This window comes from Colobus angolensis, unplaced genomic scaffold, assembly GCF_000951035.1.
Source record: "Colobus angolensis palliatus isolate OR3802 unplaced genomic scaffold, Cang.pa_1.0 Scaffold81, whole genome shotgun sequence".
NCBI lineage: Eukaryota > Metazoa > Chordata > Mammalia > Primates > Cercopithecidae > Colobus > Colobus angolensis.
Window position 1 is genome coordinate 2,467,135 of NW_012121932.1, and position 19,249 is coordinate 2,486,383.

Sequence of the window (19,249 nt, forward strand, 5' to 3'; positions counted from 1 at the left end):
AGATGACCCCAGTACCTCAGTTCAAAATGCAGAAATCACCGGTCTTCTGTGTCTTTCGCGCTGGGAGTTGGAGACTGCAGCTGTTCCTATTTGGCCATCTTCGGTTCAAGCCCGCCTATGGCAAATGACTTTAAGATTGCAGTCCCTTCTTTATTCACTTGTTACTTCTGACTTGGTATATTTTTAATTCCTTAAGAACTTGAACAACAAACGGATGATTACCCTCCACCACCTCATCACTACAACCGCCCCAGTCATCAGACAGTGGTACTTGTAGAGTTCCCACATTGTCCTGACAAATAACAGTTTACCCTTGAACAATGCAGGAGTGAGGGGCACTGACCCCTTTCCCTGCACAGTCAAAAATTTTTGTGTAACTTTTGACTCCTTAAAAAACTACGTGGCTGGGTGCGGTGGCTCATGCCTGTAATCCCAACACTTCGAGAGGCCAAGGTGGGTGGATCACAAGATCAGGAGTTCGAGACCAGTCTGGCCAACATGGTGAAATCTTGTCTCTACTATACCAAAAGTAGCCAGGTATGGTGGCAGGCGCTTGTAGACCCGGCTACTTGGGAGGCTGAGGCAGGAGAGTTGCTTGAAACAGGGAAGTGGAGGTTGCAGTGAGCCGAGATCGCACCACTGCATTCCAGCCTGGGCGACAGTGTGAGACTCTGTCTCAAAACAAACAAATAAAAAACACAAAAAAACTACTAATAGGCTACTATTGAGAAGCCTTACTGATAACAATTAACACATATTTTGTATATTATTATGTACTATATTCTTACAGTAAAATAAGCTAGAGAAAATAAAAATATTATTTAGAAAATCATAGGAAAGAGAAAATATGTTTACTATTAAGTGGAAATGAACCATCATAAAGGCCTTCATTCTGATTTTCTTCATGTTAAGTAGGTTTAATAGGAGTGGGGGAAAGGGAGGGGGTGGTCCTGCTGTCTCAGTGATTACAGAGGCAGAACCAAATCCACATATAAGTAGACCCAAACAGTTCAAATGTATATTGTTCAAGAATCAACTGTATCTAGTTACTATAACTCAATCATATAATAGTATATGAAATTTTATCTAAGTACACAAATTATATTGTTTCTGAAACTCAGTATCTTCATCTGTATTTAGGCTGTTCTTGCATTGCTATAAAGAAATAACTGAGACTGGGTAATTTATAAGAAAAGAAGTTTAATTGGCTCATGGTTCTGCAGGTTGTACAGGAGGCATGGCAGCATCTGCTTCTGGGGAGGCCTCAGGAAGCTTTTACTCCTCATAGAAGGCAAAGTGGGAGCAGGCACGTAATATGGCAAAAGTAGGAGCAAGAGAGAGGGGGGTGGGAGTGACACACACTTTTAAATGACCAGATCTGGCAAGAACCCACTACCATGAAAACAGCACCAAGCCATGAGGGATCCACCCCCATGACCCACACATCTCCCACCAGTCCCCACCTCTAGTATTGGGGATTAAGATTCAACATGAGATTTGGGTGGGAACAACTACCCAAACTATATTATCATCTTTACAATACAGTAAGATACTGTGTAATTTGGATGAGCTTCATAAAATGGATTGTTAAAGAAACCCCAATAGCAGGGCAGTGAAGAGAATTTCTAGGGTGCTCAGTGATACGATGACAAAAATAAGGTGAATTTACTCTGCAACAAGTGAGTGTTTGGTTTTGCAGCCACACCTCATCATTAAGACAGTTAACAACTGTATTTCATACTTAGACATTTTTAGAAGAAAGATATTGTTTAAAATAATGCTATAAATTTTAGTATTATTTTTCTTGACATTGTCTTTATTTAAAAAGATTAAGTACTCTTGTAATTCATCTTTACACAGTCACATTAATATGTGTAATATTAAGAAGTAGAGAAATTACTAACCAAAAAAAGCAGGTTAGATTAAGGAGACCTTATGAATATTACATATACTTTTCTGACAACCAGAGAAAACATCATGTACTGTTCTGTCAAGATAATGTGATACTTAAATAATCCTTTTATGCTTTTTTTTTTTCCTTTAAACCTGTTGGTAAAGAGAATAATTGGAAATGTTCTTTTTACCAGCGCAGTTCAACAATACAAGGTAACATCAATACTTTAGAAAATGAATTAATGATAATTATTAGGAATTTTAGTCTAGGCAACCACTGAAATTGGAATGCAAAGTAGGCTTCTAATTATTTTTACAAATTTAACTAGAGAGATGTTTTTAACTCAGCTAACTACTTTTAATATTTTAGTTTTCCTCAAGGCATTAAGGTATACAAGCATTCAAGCACCGAGAAAAGCAAATTAAACTTAAAATCCCACTGTCAAAAGGGACAGGAAAAAAATCCTAGTCAAAGATCAAGAAGACCTCAGTAGTTTTATTTCTGGTGAAGAAAATGTATTATCGATACTTGAGTTGGCTGTTGGTAATTGGAAAAACCTTACGGAGTTTCAGGTAGAAATCCCTTATCTAGTGATGATTCTGGAACAGGGACTGGCTTACCTTTGACAAACGACAGTTATTTATAGTCAGTTGAAGATCACTTAAGAAGGGAAAGTATAGCCAATTCAAATGAAAATACAGATAAGCTCCATAGGAAGAAACTGATTAAGACAAGATTGTAGGACTGCAAGGGGGGAAAAAATGACCTTGTACATAAAGTGAGAAGGGAAGGCAGTAAGTCAAAGGAATGCATGGTGGAAGGGTCTTTGAGAGAAAGAAAATATGAATTGCTCTCTTACCATAGAACACCTGGCAGAGTTGCTGTTTCCATGCTTCCAAATCACACCATATATTTCTATTCTAAGGTGGCTGACTGCAAATAATTGTAATAATGCTGCTGGGATACTCATCTTTTGGAGATGGACTATTTAGAATACTAGAAAATTTTGATTTTTATACTTTTATTCATGACCAGAAATCAAAACTCTGTAAAGAGTATTGCAGGATTTCAAAGCTCACAGGTAGTTGGGGAAAGTATACTGGGGAAAAAAAAAAAACTGAAGCAGAGAATGTTAGGTTTTCCAATGTATGGAAAGGCATGGGAGTGCTAAAGCCTTGTTCAGGAGAACAAAGCTTTGGATGGCTCTGAAGGTCAAAGTGAAATAGATAATTAAGCTAAGTAAATAATTTTGTTTAGAATTGGTCTAAATTTGAGGAGTTGTCTAAGTTTATATAGATAAGTTAAGCAGCATATTGAAAATGAAATGATGTCCAATCTCTTGGTGATGGTTGAATTTTATGGAAAACAGGACTCATGCAACAGCATTATCTAAAATTGGAGAACCTCCTGGGTATTAGCTACTATTCAACACTGAAATTCTAGGTAACCCCAGTTAGAGGGGAGCCAATCATTTCTACCATGTGGAGAAAATGTTTTTACGTGAAACTGACTCTGGACACTGTTCTATCAAAAGTCACGGTAGGATGATACGTCCTCCCATCCTCCTATCACAGATGCATGGCTCAAAAACATCAGAGGGAGAACAAGTATCAAGAAGTACTGCTCCTCAAAAATTGGCTTTACTTTCTTGCAAAAATAGGGAGTTAGCATTTTGCAGAGTTGTTTGGAGGAAAATCACCTCCTTAGAAATGCAGTTGATAAAGACCAAACACTTAAAAAAATACAATGTAAAAAAAATCTTTTTTCAAACTGAAAAGACTGAAATTTTTCTTTAAATCATGTTATACTTTTTGTGACAAGGAAATAACTACTCAAATGACCTGGAGTAGAGCTAGAGAGAGCCAAGGAAACTTACAGAAGTGAAAACATTATGCAAACATGAAATTCAGGACTGGTAACTACCCTTAATCACACTCTGTGTGTGTAGTAAAATATAATGAATTACACTTTAGTCATCAGTGTAGAACTACAATTCGGAAATATAGACTCAAATAACCTCAATCATTTTTAAATTTCTTTACACCATTGAAAATTAAATACCTTCTTCAGGTTTTTTTTTTTTTTTACTGTGATACCTGAATCAGGGGCAACTGCAGTCCAATTCTGATACTTAGATTGTGTTGAGCAAATAAATAGTACAAAATAAAGAACTCTGCCTCCACAAGGTTTATTTAGGGCTGGATATGCTGTTTACTGTATAATATAACATCAGTAAAGGGAAACTTAAAAGGGAATAAAAATACTACGAAAATAACTTTTTACTTCAAGAAAGCTAACACTAAGCCCAGGACTTGGCATATAATAGATACTCAATAGGTAATTGCTAAAATCCATAGTTTCCATTTTTATGTACTTTGTATATCCTTATATGCATACATTATTTCACAAAGCTATAATCAGTTGGTAAAAATGCAATTTTATTTTATTTTTTATCACTTAATAAGTTGAGTTTACTCTGCAACAAGTGAATGTTTGGTTTTGCAGCCACACCTCATCATTAAGACAGTTAACAACTGTATTTCATACTTAGACATTTTTAGAAGAAAGATATTATTTAAAATAATGCTATAAACTTCAGTATTATTTTGTATATCCTTATATACATCCATTATTTTACAAAGCTATAATCAGTTGGTAAAAATGCAATTTTTTTATCACTTAATACAACCATAGTAGTAAGAAAAATGGTTTCAGTAGCTGACAGGCTTCTCATAAACATTAACTTCATATATGACATTTATTAGCCTCAAGATTATGCTATTAAAAATATGGCTCAAAGAATATCTACTTACATACTTGCCTTTTCCTTTGCTGAAAATTCGTGGTCAGAATTAATTTCTATAAATTATTGACTTTTATCAAAGGACGTGAAGATTTTAGTGTGATTAAAATTAGTTTATAAGTTGCTTTCTCTTCAGACTGTAGCAACACACACTGGTAGAGAACCTATGCAAATATCACCTTTGCATATCCAGAATGTTTTTGTACAGGCGGAGGGCTGTGTCAGTCAATGGTCACAGATTTCTCTCACCAGTCAGTTAGAATGTGTGTAGAAGTCTGGGATATTCAAATTACCATGTTGGGTACTATTATGAGGAGAAGAAATTGATAGAATGCGTAGCCTCTCTCATTGACTTACCATCTAGTTGGGAAGACTAAACTTATTTCATTAAATTACTATACTCATAGTAATCCAAGATGTTGCAGTGTGGAGAAGGTAGGAAGAAAAGTTGACCTTGATAAGAAACAGAGCAATGGTCCTTACCTTAAAAAAATTGGCCACATAGCTGACTGGAGTCAATGGAGGATTAAATATTCCTTATGGTTACAAATGAGCTTACTGTAAACTTCATAAATCGTGAACTTCTAGATTAGGGAACTTTTATCCTTCTTAGGCCACCCTATCAATCTTATGTACTTCAGGAAAATTACTCTAAAAATGTTGAAATATGGCAAGTGCTTGTTTTTAAATTACGTTACCACCATGACAAGGGCTTTCTTGATATTATTTGAGATATGTTAGATAACCTGAGGATAGTAAGGTTTGGAACCTTTATTGAGGAGGCAGATGCTAGGCCTCTGGAATCATGAGACTTTGCTCCATTGAAAAGCTATCAGAGGATTAACACTTATAGTTGCAGAGGAAGATGTTAGTGATTCTTCTAAAGTGAAATTGTTAATGTATCTTTTTAATTTTATTTATTTATTTATTTTTTTGAGATAGAGTCTCACTCTGTTGCCCAAACTGGAGTGCAGTGGTGTGGTCTCAGCTCACTGCAACCTCCAACTCCCAGGTTCAAGCGATTCTCTTGCCTCAGCCTCCGAGGTAGCTGGAACTATAGGCTCATGACATCACGCCTGGCTAATTTTTTGTATTTTTGGTAAAGGTGGGGTTTCTTCATGTTGGCTAGGATGGTCTCAATCTCCTGACTTCATGATTGACCCACCTCGGCCTCCCAAAGTGCTGGGATTGCAGGCATGAACCACTGCGCCCGGCCAACCTTTCTTTAACTTCACAGATTGCATTCCGTAAAGATGATAAAGTCCAGGTTCTGGAATAGCCTGGTGAAGTATTGTCATGAAAAGTGGTGAGAGAGGTGAAAAGAGTTAAGAGGGCTGGTAAGGAGAAAGGAAAAAAAGAAAAAGAAAGAAAGAAAATCTGATTTAAAGGATCTATATATACAATAGGCTTGAAGTTCTTCACTTTGAGAATGAGATATTAGCATCATAGGCTTCTTAGAATGCTGAGGAGTCTCTGCAATGACTAAAAAGTTAGCTTGAGGAAACATATTTTGGACCTTTACTATGAATAGCAATGGCTATGAGTCAGTGCTTTTCACCGGCTGCATCTTCCTGCTGAGAGGATCAAGATTATCCCCAACAGAGTCAACCAGGAAGCAGATTCTTTGTACTGGATTGTGTATCAAAAGTGTGATTTATTTGGTTGTCCTTTATTCACTTACCCATTTATCCAACAAAGTCTGACTGAATTCTCACGATGTACCTTCTTCTAGGAGCTGGGAATACTGAATAGAATATGGTGGACTTATCCTCTCTGTTAGGCAGGAATCTAGACCCAATATGGCGGCGTTACCGGGCGTACCAGGCCTTTTGTTAAAGACTCCCTTCACCCTTGTACACACGGCAGACTTACATGCCTCAGAGTTCTGGCTGGGCAACCACACTCCCCCATGACCTGCAGCTCACTTGCATTCCACAAGTTCGTAAACAGTAGTTTCGGTTGACAGTTTCCAAAGACCCCTTCCTCGTGAGCCTTACTCAACTCCTGCCCTAGTAGTTTCAAGACCCCCCAGGCCTTGTTTGCACAACCAGCTTCTCTACCTCTCAGGCTATAAGAAGCCCCTACCCTCCTCCCTCAGCGCGACTTCCTCGGCCCACGCCTTTGGACCGAGGAACCTCGCCCGCAAGCCCTAATAAAAGGCTATTCTCATTGCCATTTGCCTTGTGTCTTCATTCCCGGTTCGGCTCCAGCCTCAGTTTACCTTTACACTCTCTAGTGTCATGAAGTCAGGAGAGGAATTAGACTAGTAATTGTAATAAGTTGTGTTGAGCAGTAACGCTAGGGAAGTACAGGGGGGATGGGCACAACTAGCAGATGATTCTAATGTATTCTAGAGGATCAGGAAATGGCTCCATGAGGATGTCCAGTTTAGCATGAGTAAGAAATATGCTAGAGAGGGGCTGGGAAACAGCATTCTGGACAGAGAGAAAAACAGGTAATGAATGAACAAAAGCAAAAGAAAGAGTAGGATTTTGAGGAAATAAAAGAAACGTTCAGGATGGCCCCCGAAGTGGAGTTTGAGACAGATGGTAATTAGAACTGAGGCTGAAACAGTAGGTAAGCCCTAGATTACGTGAGCCACTTTAACGAGTTGGAACTTTATTGTAAGTGAAACGGGAATCAATTGGTTTTATGCAGGGGAAAGTACTAAGTTGACTTGTGTTCATTACAGGGCAATTTGGTGGCTGCGTGGAGAATGCATTTGAGGGGATAGGGAATTAAGTCAGTAAGACTGGGTAGCAGATCACAGAAGTAATGCACATGAGCCAAAATGGTGGACTCTTCCACAGTTTTGACAATAGGAATGGAAAGAAGTGAAGGAATTGAGAGGAAAAGAAGCAAATTAGCAAGAATTAGAGCTGGATGTAAGAGTTGCTTTAGTGAACAAATTTGAATAAGAACTTGATGTAAGATTCAGTAAGAGGAGGAGCAAGGGATTATATCGAAGTTCAACTTAGGAAACTTAGTGGTACCACGATGCGATATTAAATGTAACAACAACAACAACAAAAACAAAGTTAAAGAAGTTAAATGATTTCACTTAGGGACATGTTAAGTTTGAGATGCCTGGGAGCCATCAAAAGTGAAGAGGCTTAATAAGCAGTCAGTTATACAGATGCAGAATTCAGTAAAGATTTGACCTAGAAATATGGATTTGGGAGTCATCAGTAAATAGATGGTAATTGAAACAATCGGAAGGATGTGATTATCCAAGGAGAATGAAAATAGAACCCTGCAGAACAAAGGTAGTTAAGGAGGAGGGTAAAAGAAAATGAAGCTACAAAGTTGATTGAGAAAATTGACCCGAACAGTAAGACAACAGCCCTGAGAGTGTGCTGACTCGGAAATTAAGAGCAAACACTGATTGGGAGGGACGGAGCAGTGCCATACCATTTGCAGCTGTGAAGATCCGGCGAGTTAAGGACAGAGAACTTAGGGAGGTGGATGAGAACAGTTCCAGCAGAGTCGGAGAACAAGTGCTTGTTTATATATAGCACTCCATTTCCTTCCTTTTCTTTTGTAAATCAGATCACCTGGGCTGTGAGCAGCATGTGAAAGTTAAGAATATATGGAATTCCAGTAAAGACCTCTTTCTTCCGTAAATAACATGACCTGTAGGAACATTCGTTGTGATTTTTTGGAGCTGTTTTTGCTCACTTTTTGTCCTCAGGTTGGTTTACTAAGTAATGCAGATTGCTTGGTTATAGGAAGATGAAATACTATTTAAGCTGCTGAAAGATTTTTTTATAAAAATCCAATGAAGCAAAAGTATTTTAATGCACAAGGATTAATTTTAATTACCCAGAACACCAAAAGCATTATTTCTATTAAGAAAAAATTTTACTTACATAAATGTGATATTCTCAGGAACTTATTTTTGAATTTCTTTGAAAACAAAAAAGCATCTTTAGAGTTTGAATAGACAATTTTATCACCAGGAAAAGATGAGAGTCTGTACATTAGGGGATTATGTGTTATTTGGTGAAAAATGACTACATTGCTATAAACCAAGCTTGTCCAACCCATGGTCCGTGGGCTGCATGGGGCCCAGGATAGCTTTGAAAACAGCCCAAAATAAATTCATAAACTTAAAACATTATGAGATACTTTGCAATATATTTATTTTTAGCTCATCAGCTATCATTAGTGTTAGTACATTTTAGGTGTGGACGAAGACAATTCTAGTTTTTCCTATGTGGCCCAGGGAAGTCAAAGGGTTAGACACCCTTGCTATAATATAAGGTCAAGATTTTTTTTCTTTTTTCTTTGTTTTGGAATGTGAATAATTAATTCTTTCTTGCCTTGGTTTAGTTTTTGAGGGACTCTATTTTTCTCTTTTTTTCCTCCTGATTTTCAAGCTTCAGTTTGGGCAGTTATATTCCTAAAGTATTGTAAAGAATAGTAGAAAGGGCACAACAAAGTGGGAACAGGCTGGGTACTGTGGCTCATACCTGTAATCCCAGCACTTTAGGAGGCTAAGGCAGGAGAATCATTTGAGCTCACAAAGTTGAGACCAGCCTGGGCAACCTCAGGAGATTCTATCTGTACAAAAAATTTAAAAAATTAGCTGGGCATGGGGGTGTGCACTGTAGTCCCAGCTACTTGGGAGGCTAAGCCAGGAGGATTGCTTGAGCCCAGGAGGTCAAGGCTGCAATGAGCCATGATCGTGCCACTGTACTCCAGACTGGAAGACAGAGTAAGACCCTGTCTCAGAACAAAGAAAAAAAACTAAGAAAAGAAAAATAAGATTTTTTTAAAGAAATGAACATATACTGTTATTGGTGGTTTAGATGAGTTGCCCAAGTGCACACTTTTATGAGTCAATGTATTGTTTTCAGTATCTTTAGGAAATTGGGGCAGTGTATCCTCACCCTAATGTGACCCGCTATAGGGTAGATTTCTGTATAGCGTGAATTTGCCCTGCACTCCCCTAAAAGATGTTTAGACCTTAGAAGTAATAAATACTTAAAACACCCTTGGCAAACCATATAATCTTCACCTATCATCATAATTAATACTTGTGTAACCCCTTATATTTTGAGAACACACACAGATATGCACACACACACACACACACACATATATATATGTATGTATATATACACACACACAGTCATGCATTGCTTAAAGATGGGGCTATGTTACGAGAAAATGTGGTTTTAGGTAATTTCACTATTGTGCCAACATCATAGAGCACACTTACAAAACCTACATGGTATAGCTTACTGTACACTTAGGCTGTACACTATAGCCTATTGCTCCTAGGTTATAAATCTGTATAGCATGTTACTGTACTGAATGCTGCAGGCACTTGTGACACAATGGTAAGTATTTGTATATCTAAACATACCTAAATATAGAAAAGGTACAGTAAAAGTATAGTATTATAATTTTATTGGACCACTGTTGTATATGCAGACCAAAAAATCATTATGTAGCTCATGGCTGTATATATATCTCGTTCGCTTGCCGTATGAAATAGGTTATTAGCTCTGTTTTATAGATAAGGAATCTTAAGCTCAAAGAAGGTTAAATTGCATGGCTGTGGGCACACAGAATGTGGTTATACAGCTAGAAGGTGAGGCTGCCATTCATCCCCCCACCTTTCCCTCCCCATTTCTGACAGATTGTTACTACAGCTCTTATGATTTGCAGAGTTTACTTTTCCACCTCTGGGAATTCTACAGAAATGAGAAAAAATATGTTTCCAAAATTAGACAAAAATACTAGCCTCTGACAGAACTTGAATGCTAAAGATAACAAAGTATTAATAATTTATGGACTCCAACATATCTGAGCTTTTCTTGCATTCAGCCTTTTCCTAATTGGCAGGAATCACTAACTGGTAGAAGCACTCAGCTCTACATATTCCTGATTCCTGTGTGTTTTCCATTAGTGCAACCTGTGAGATCACAGTGACTTTGTGAAACTTCCTGAGAAAATTCAGTCAAGCCTAAGAAACGTTTTCATTCTTTGTCCAACTTATCGGGACCATTTAAGATTCAAATTGCAATAAAGAGATGATTAAAATATTTGAAATACTTTCTGTGCTGGTGCCAATGATAAGGTGCTTTTTGCTACAAAAATGCAGAGATTATACCTAAGTGTGTAGAAAAGAAATGGTGAGGCTGCTGGGAGTTCTGAGTCTGAAAATACTGCTCAATAAACACCCATAATAAAAAGGACTCTCACTGGTAATACAGGTCTATGTCATGCTATTGTGCAAAATTTTGTGTGTGTATCTAGTGCCTGCTATGTGCTCGGTGTTGCTCTTTTAAATATATTAACTTATTTGATTGTTATATCAACTCTATAGGGAGGATTCTATTGTTTGCCCCACTTCATAGGAGAAAATGAGGCTAAAGACATTAAAAAAACTTACCCTAAGACACACAATGAGTATGTGGTGGGGTCAGAATTCAAACTTAGGGGTTTAGATCCAGCACATTGTTCTGCCTTTCCTGTAAAATCAGACAGAAAATTCACAGTGTCTGCAAAATCAGAAAATATTTGTATTAGTCTGTTCTCATACTGCTGGTAAAGACATACCTGAGACTCAGTAGTTTGTAAAGGAAAGAGATTTAATGAACTCACAGTTCTATGTGGCTGGGGAGGCCTCACAATCATGGTAGAAGGCGAAGGAAGAGCAAAGGGACTTCTTACATGGCAGTGGGCAAGAGTGCAAATGCAGGGGAACTCTCCTTTATAAAGCCATCAGACCTCATGAGACTAATTCACTATCGTGAGAACAACACGGGAAAGACCCACCCTGGTGATTCAATTGTCTCCCACCAGGTCTCTCCCATGACACATGGGAATTATAGGAGCTACAATTGAAGATAAGATTTGGGTGGGAACACAGTCAAGCCATCTCAATACTCATGCTTTTCAACCCAGTGTTTCCACTTGCAGTAATACTTTGTACCCATTAGCAAAAGTGTAGGTACAAGAATATTCACTGCAGTGTTATTTTTAATAGCTAAAAAAATTAAATATATCCAAATGTTCACCAATAGGGGAATGATTAAATCATGCCATAGCCATTCTCCTTGGGGAGTGCTAGATGGCTGATATAAACTATGAGCTGAAATAATGAGTACTAACATGGAAAAAGGACTAAAATTAGATGAGAAAAAAAGCTACATACAAAACAATGTGTATACTATAAGACCTTTTCTTTGCAAAATATTGATGATAATTGAGATGGAAGAGGCAGAAAGTAAGATTAGTGTATACAGATAGAAGAAAAACAATTGATAGCGTGTGTGCTATAAATCCTACTGCTAATTACTATCATTGTGGTATGAGATTACAGAGTATGTGTATTTGCAGTGATATATTTATTCATTTAACAGGTACTTATTGGAAATGTGCTACATACGAGGTTCTAGGTGCTGAGGATGTATATAGAGTTTACATTCTCATTAGAAAAGACAGAAAATCAGCAAGTACATAGGTGAACATTTGAATTTTGATGCACAAAGCCTATGACTTTTATATTAAAAAGATATTTTTTTAAGATAAAAAAGAATACAATTACCAAAGTAAAGTGGGGGCGGGTTCTGTGAAAGTCCACAGCCCTTCTGTTCATGAAGGATTGGCTGTGAGGTAAGAGGGTGGTGGTAACCAAAACAAAGCTGATGGAACAGATTTCATTTTAGGTCCATCAGTTTTGACTGTGCCCCAAAACTTGAGACATGACTTAGGTGGAAAATAGAAAAATAACAGAAACTGTGGGAGGGTTTATTTGTAAGTGTGTATGGGATTTGTAGGGAGCCAAATCCGAATGACTGGGTGTTTGTTACCACTGATAAATACTGCCTGTGCCTTCCTAACCTGGGAGTCCCCCCAAAACAGAATTACATATTCAGTAATCAGTTGTATATCTAAGTATAGTTGGACAGGTTCCCTTATAGGAACAATAAGTATCTGCAGGATAAATTCCTGTAGATTTTGCGCCTCTTTCCCAGCAAGCTTCCCCTAAGTTGCCTCAGTGGTTAAGGAAAGCTTGATCTTGCTGATTTGACATGCCATAGAGTTCTTATTTTTCCAGCTTTGCTTTTTTTTCAGAGCCAGACCTAGATATCAAGCAAGTATTTCTTGTTAGGACAGTATAACTAGGAAATAAAGGCCTGTTAGAATAAAAAGTGGATCTCCAAATGTATGTGTATGTGTGATTATGTGTGGATTAAAAAAAGAGTTGATTTGCCATGTACCATCCTCCTATCCACCTTGGATATTTGAAGTTTCATTTCTGTTTTTGAGTACACACACACATACACACACACATTATAATCTATAGCCTTCCTTCCAAGTATATGTACACATCATATTATAATATACATACATATCTATCCCTGCCAATAATTCAGATAAGTATAAACATTTAGAAACTATCAGTTATATTTCCCATGTTGATTTTTTAAAACAAAAATCAAGAGGGCTGAAATTAAATACATTAAACAGAGCTATAGTTGTTTGCTTGCGAAGCAAAGGAGAGCCTGGGTCACTTAAGAAATGAGTTCAGTGGATTTCCCAAGCAGAAAACAGAAGTGCTAGAAGAAAATGGAGGAGTTATTCCATATTAGGAGATTATTCTCAGTGATAGTCTAGATTATTAAGTTCTGGTTAGTTAAGAGATTACAAAGATTCCCATAGGATTGGTCATATTTTCTGGTTTAGGACACAAACATACAGACATAGTTTTGAAAGAGGTCAAAGAAAATGTCTGATGGACTCAGGGTGATTGATAGCACATTTTTTCTTTAATTCTCAAAAGAGAATTACATGATAATAAGTGCATAAAATCTTGCAGTTTGTACAGTTCATTAGCTCAGCCATCCTGTTAGGTGTGTGCTGTGAAGATGTCTATTCTACAGCTGAGGAGGTGGCAGCCCACAGGTTGAGTAACTTCACGGATTCCACAAACATTTATTGAGAAACTGTGCCTTGGGTTTAACTGTTTCTCAAGTGGGCTTCAAGGTGGACTTAACAGTTATTATTTGTTTGCATTCCCTGAAAGCAGAAACAAAATATTTTGTTGCTTAGTTAGGAAAGAGAGAATTCCTAAATGACCAATACGAGGTTGGATACAACACTCTTGCACACACCATTTCTGATCTCTGAAAACTAGGTTGACATCTGAGCAAACAGCATTGCTGTTTTCAGAACTAAACAAGGTCACCTGGGTTCATATTGCAGACTCTTTTATTCTGCCTTAGTCCTTCTACTATATCTTACTGCCCTTTGTACATTCCAGTACTTCTTGAAATTAAGCACAAATGAAAAAAATACTAAAAATGTTTTTAAAAAGCTAGAGATTGCCTTTTTATAGCATCAAAAATTTCAATGACAGGATTCATGTATAAAGACCAAGCACATCTAGAGCCCCTGAAATATAGTTTGATTCACAGAGTTGAAGTTCATAGGTTAATGTTAGAGCCACATCTATATAAGATAGAATCCTGCTGTGTATACCCCACCTAATTTCATCAATTCTCAGACCACCAGTGCTGTAAAAGATTACTCCAGTCTTCTTTCTAAAATCCCAAAATAAAATGAACAGAAGATAAAGCACAGAAAATGTTGATCGGCATGTCGATATCTTTATCTTTTCTCTGCTTGTATGTTCCAGGTGGGAGAGTTCAGAGCGCATGCTGCTGAGTGGACAGCCAACGTCACAGCCGAATTCAAAGAAACCAGGAGGCGACTGAGTGTGGAGATTTATGACAAGTTCCAGCGTGCCACCTCCATCAAGCGGAAGCTCTCGGCAGAACTGGCTGGAAATCACAATCAGGAGCTGACTCCTTGTAGGAGGACCCTGTCAGTGAACCACCTGACCAGCGAGAGGGATGTCTTGCCTCCCTTACTGAAGACTGAGAGTATCTATCTGAATGGTTTGACGCCACACTGTGCTGGCGAAGAGATTGCTGTGATTGAGAACATCAAATAGCCCTCTCTTTAAATAACCTTAGGCATAGCCATAGGTGAGGACTTCTCTATGCTCTTTATGACTGTTGCTGGTAGCATTTTTTAAATTGTGCATGAGCTCAAAGGGGGAACAAAATAGATACATCCATCATGGTCATCTATCATCAAGAGAATTTGGAATTCTGAGCCAGCACTTTCTTTCTGATGATGCTTGTTGAACGGTCCACTTTCTTTGACGAGTGGAATGACAAGCAATGTCTGATGCCTTTTTGTGCCCAGACTGTTTTCCTCTCTCTTTCCCTAATGTGCCATAAGGCCTCAGAATGAATTAGAATTGTTTCTGGTAACAATGTAGCTTTGAGGGATCAGTTCTTAACTTTTCAGGGTCTACCTAACTGAGCCTAGATATGGACCATTTATGGATGACAACAATTTTTTTTTTTTTTTTGTAAATGACAAGAAATTCTTATGCAGCCTTTTACCTAAGAAATTTTCTGTCAGTGCCTTATCTTATGAAGAAACAGAACCTCTCTAGCTAATGTGTGGTTTCTCCTTCCCTGCCCCCACCCCTAGGCTCACCTCTCTAGCCTTTTACCCCAGTTCTCCCATTTGAACACCATACCCTGCTGGAAACAGTGTGTAAAATGACTGAAGTGATGATGCCCGAAGAAGAAATAGATGCCAAATTACATGGACATTGAAGCAACACTCAGCGTTGCCTAGTGTTAAAGGCACTGCAGAGAAATGAGGTGCAGAGGTGGCCCCTCTGAGTATTTATTTGACTCAGGTACCAGTGGTACATATATACAGTGTAATTATGACCAGGCTGGTAAAATTGGCTGCTCCCAAACAATCCCCTTTTTCCTGGCAGTATTTGGAATTTATCATTTATTAATAACTATACATTTTTTTAAAGGCAGAAGAAGAAAATCTATCTATCTATCTATATAAATATATAAATGACCTGACAGAAGAAAACTGTTAAAAATGGATATTATTGGAGGCGATTTAAAACGGTGGGTGTGAATTATCATTCTGACAGAAAGGAAATAGCAAAACAATGTGTTACAAGTATTTGCTAATAAACAGTATACTGCCAGCTTCTAATTGCTTTTTGATGTATGAAAAGCTTATATAATTTTCTGTTCGTTGGGTGACTTTTGCCAGATGAGAGGAGGTGGCACAGTGGTGAGTGCAGGGCACAGTCCTAGCCTTCTGTGGGTGTACTTTCGGAGTTGTGACTTGGCTGTGAGGGCAGAAGTTGAAGTTGGGATCACTGTGACTTTGCACATGGAAAAATGCAGATTGCAGGCATAATTCATCTCTGACATCAGAGAAAAAGCTGTTATAGCACAATTTAAATTTTGAGAGTTTGCTGTGTTTTTTTTTTTTTTTTTTTTTACATAAAAGAGGCTGATTATTCTTTTTAGTTTGATTTTATATCCTGTAATTCTTCGGATGGTTCCAAGATTCAGAAAAACTTCAGTAAATGCACCCCGTAAATTGCTACCCTTTCCTTTATTTTCATACTTAGATCTGCTGTACATTGTATATATATATAATTTTTAAAATGCAGAAAGCAAATAATTTCCCTAAATATAATTGCAAACTGATTTCTTTTACTCTTTTGTGTGTGGGGGTGGGAGCTGTATCTGAATAACTGGCATTCAGATTAGGGTCCTGAAAAACCCAGAATCTTTAAAAATAAACAAACTAATAGATGCTTATTTTCCAACATTTAAATTTAAGCTAGAAATGTAAATATTCAATTAATTTGTTAAAAGTACTTTTATAAAGTTAAAAAGAAATTCCAACCAAAATTGTAGAAAGTCAGGCTCTTTTAGAAAGAAAGCTACACCCATTTCCTCAAATAACTGTTCCGAAAATTTATATGGTGGAATGCACCATGTATAAACTGTGAATTGTATTGACAAATAAAGTTTGTAATTAAAGTCAGCATTTTCTGAGTCTCCTGCTTGCTGCTGAGAATTTAGACGTGATCTAGGTAGGTAGAACTCCAGGATGTTACTTTTCATGCTGAGTGTTTCTCACTCCTTTATTCAAAATATTTAAGAAATATTTTTGATGTGTTGATATACCCTTGCTAAATACATGCAGACTGTTTCCCTTGGTGGCTCATCATGAAAACCAAATATACTGAAATTCAGTTTTGAAATAAGATATTTGAAATCGCATATAGATTCAAGGTTGTTTCTATTATATTACCGTATATTTATGTCATATTTTGTCATTGTTAGACCTTGTCTTGACACTGAAGTAGACTGAATGCTGAACACAGGTGCCTGAATGTTTTTTTGTAAGGAAAAGACAATTAAGCATCCCGGTGATATTGAGGTCTAAAGAAGGTAGTTACCAACCAATCTTCTAGACCTTATACCACAAATGTTTGGACTGCTTACCTTGTTCATATCCTACATAAATTTATTGATCAATTCCTAAACAATTTGATGGTCAGTAAGTATTCTAAAACTAGCCCCCAACATCATCCTTAGGATTAGGGGAATTTTAAGAAAGCGTATATTATATTAACTGAAATCACTTTTATTTTCTCAAGGCTTATTTTGTTTATTTCTTGTAGGGAGAACCTTGATAAAGATTTTGACAAAACGTGGAATATTCTAGTGAGTTTATTTTTCCATTAGGCCAGTATAAGAGTGAGTAGTTTTTCCTGGAAAGATATTTGAAAAATAACTACTAGACCAGAAAGTATCAGGGACTCCCTAATCTATATCCCTAGATGTAGATTCTAGAATATGCTCTCTATCCAACCTTACGGATGCTAAATGTAAAAGTGGTTCTTTTGGAGTTCTTTCAATTTCTTACATAGATCTATATACTATGCTACATAGTTCATGTGACACACCTTGTTTTCCAACAGTATTTCACTCTTGCAATTCAGAAGAAAGTACAATTTTTGAGGCCAAGAGGGAATTGAATAATGTGCATCTTAGCCTTCAGAAAAAGAAAGAACAGTGTGTAGGGCTTTGTTTATTTCTCAAATTTTAAGGAACACATGACATAAGAGACCAAGTCCCATCTAATTCTGTGTCAAAAATCAGTAAAATTATTTGACTGTTAAAACTTAAAGTTCAAAGAGACTTAGGGAAATTTTAAATGGAATACCAAAAAACAAATGTAGGCATTCTGAAGATTTGAAATAGCTGTTTATTCCTAAGAACTATTTTTATTCCTAAGAATTATGTTTATTCCTAAGAATTAGAGGTCTAGATCAATGTCCCTAAGTTCAAAGAGACTTACGGAAATTTTAAATGGAATACCAAAACACAAATGTAGGCATTCTGAAGATTTGAAATAGCTGTTTTTTCCTAAGAATTAGAGGTCTAGATCAACTTGCCTTTCTTTATTTGTTGTTTTTAATTCTTGCTGGTCTAGTAAAGTCATAACTTATTTGTGATTCACATTTCTTATTAAAATGTAAGTATGACTTTGTTTTCATATAAATAAACTAAAGGGTTTTTTATTTGAATATTCATAACTCCATTACAATTAATGTGTGATATTTGCTTTAGCATGAGTTTACTTAAATTAAATTTAAAATTAAATGAAATTAAATTTCCTTCCACAGTGAAACTGGCCAGGTGCGGTGACTCACACCTGTAGTCCCAGTACTTTGGGACGTACAGGCGGGTGGATTATTTGAGGTCAGGAGTTTGAGATGCAGCTGGCCAACATGGTGAAACTCCATTTTTACTAAAAATACAAAAAAATTAGCCAGGCGTGGTGGCACATGCTTGTAGTCCCAGCTACTCAGGAGGCTGAAGCAGGAGAATTGATTGAACCCAGGAGGTGGAGGTTGTACCACTGCACTCCAGCCTGCGTGGCAGAGAAAGACTCTGTCTCAAAAAAAAAAAAAAAAAACAACAAGTAAATAAATAAAATCAAATAAAAGTTCCTCTCATAGTGAGACTGGCCTTGCATATGCTCATGTGTCAGTTCCAAGATAGAACAGGATAACCTGGTTATTTCTGACAGAACTTTTGAGAGTAACCTATTGTAGTTATCTTAATATAGGGAAAGCTTCATAAGCTCCACTTGCTTTCTTCCTCCCCCAACCACTTCAATGACCCTCTCAAAGATTTTCTCAACTCTTTTTACACATGATACTTCCCCAGCCATAACTCAACTACCCCTTCCTGAAAGACAGGGATTGGCTTCAAGGACCAGGAGTTTTGGTCTTGCTCTTTTGTTTTGACTCAATTCTGTTCACTAAACCCTGCTTTTACAATTTCTAATATTTATAAAACCATTTATTGTTTTCCTAGTATTAGCTTTACAAAATGTTTTCATTGTATTAGGCTTATCTCAATTCACAACTATTTTTTCTTTTTATCTGGCATTCCTTGCCTAAGTATTTTTGTTTAGTCACCAAAAACTCACTGCCTAGCCTTTATTCTATGTATTTTGAACCTTTAGACTTGGATTTCTTGCTCTGAATTCATCAAGCTGACTCACAGGGGTATCTTCAATTCTAAAAGGAACCTCAACAGAACCAAGACTCTTTCATAATGTTTCCCTAGACCTGGCCTTCTTCTTGTGTCATCTATTTCAGCAAATGGCAC

The 19,249-nt window shown here is 37.1% G+C and overlaps 1 protein-coding gene across 3 annotated transcripts in view; it reads left to right on the top strand.

Annotated features, from left to right (window-relative positions):
- The window catches only part of KCNK2 (potassium channel, two pore domain subfamily K, member 2), a 251,022-nt gene extending 234,415 nt beyond the window's left edge, over positions 1-16,607 (top strand). For all 3 annotated transcript variants that reach the window (XM_011929417.1, XM_011929416.1, XM_011929418.1), the window contains exon 7: positions 14,353-16,607. In XM_011929417.1, coding sequence (XP_011784807.1) covers positions 14,353-14,670 — 318 coding nt within the window. In that variant the 3' untranslated portion in view covers positions 14,671-16,607. The remainder of the gene's footprint in view (positions 1-14,352) is intronic.
- The last annotated feature ends 2,642 nt before the right edge of the window (positions 16,608-19,249 follow it).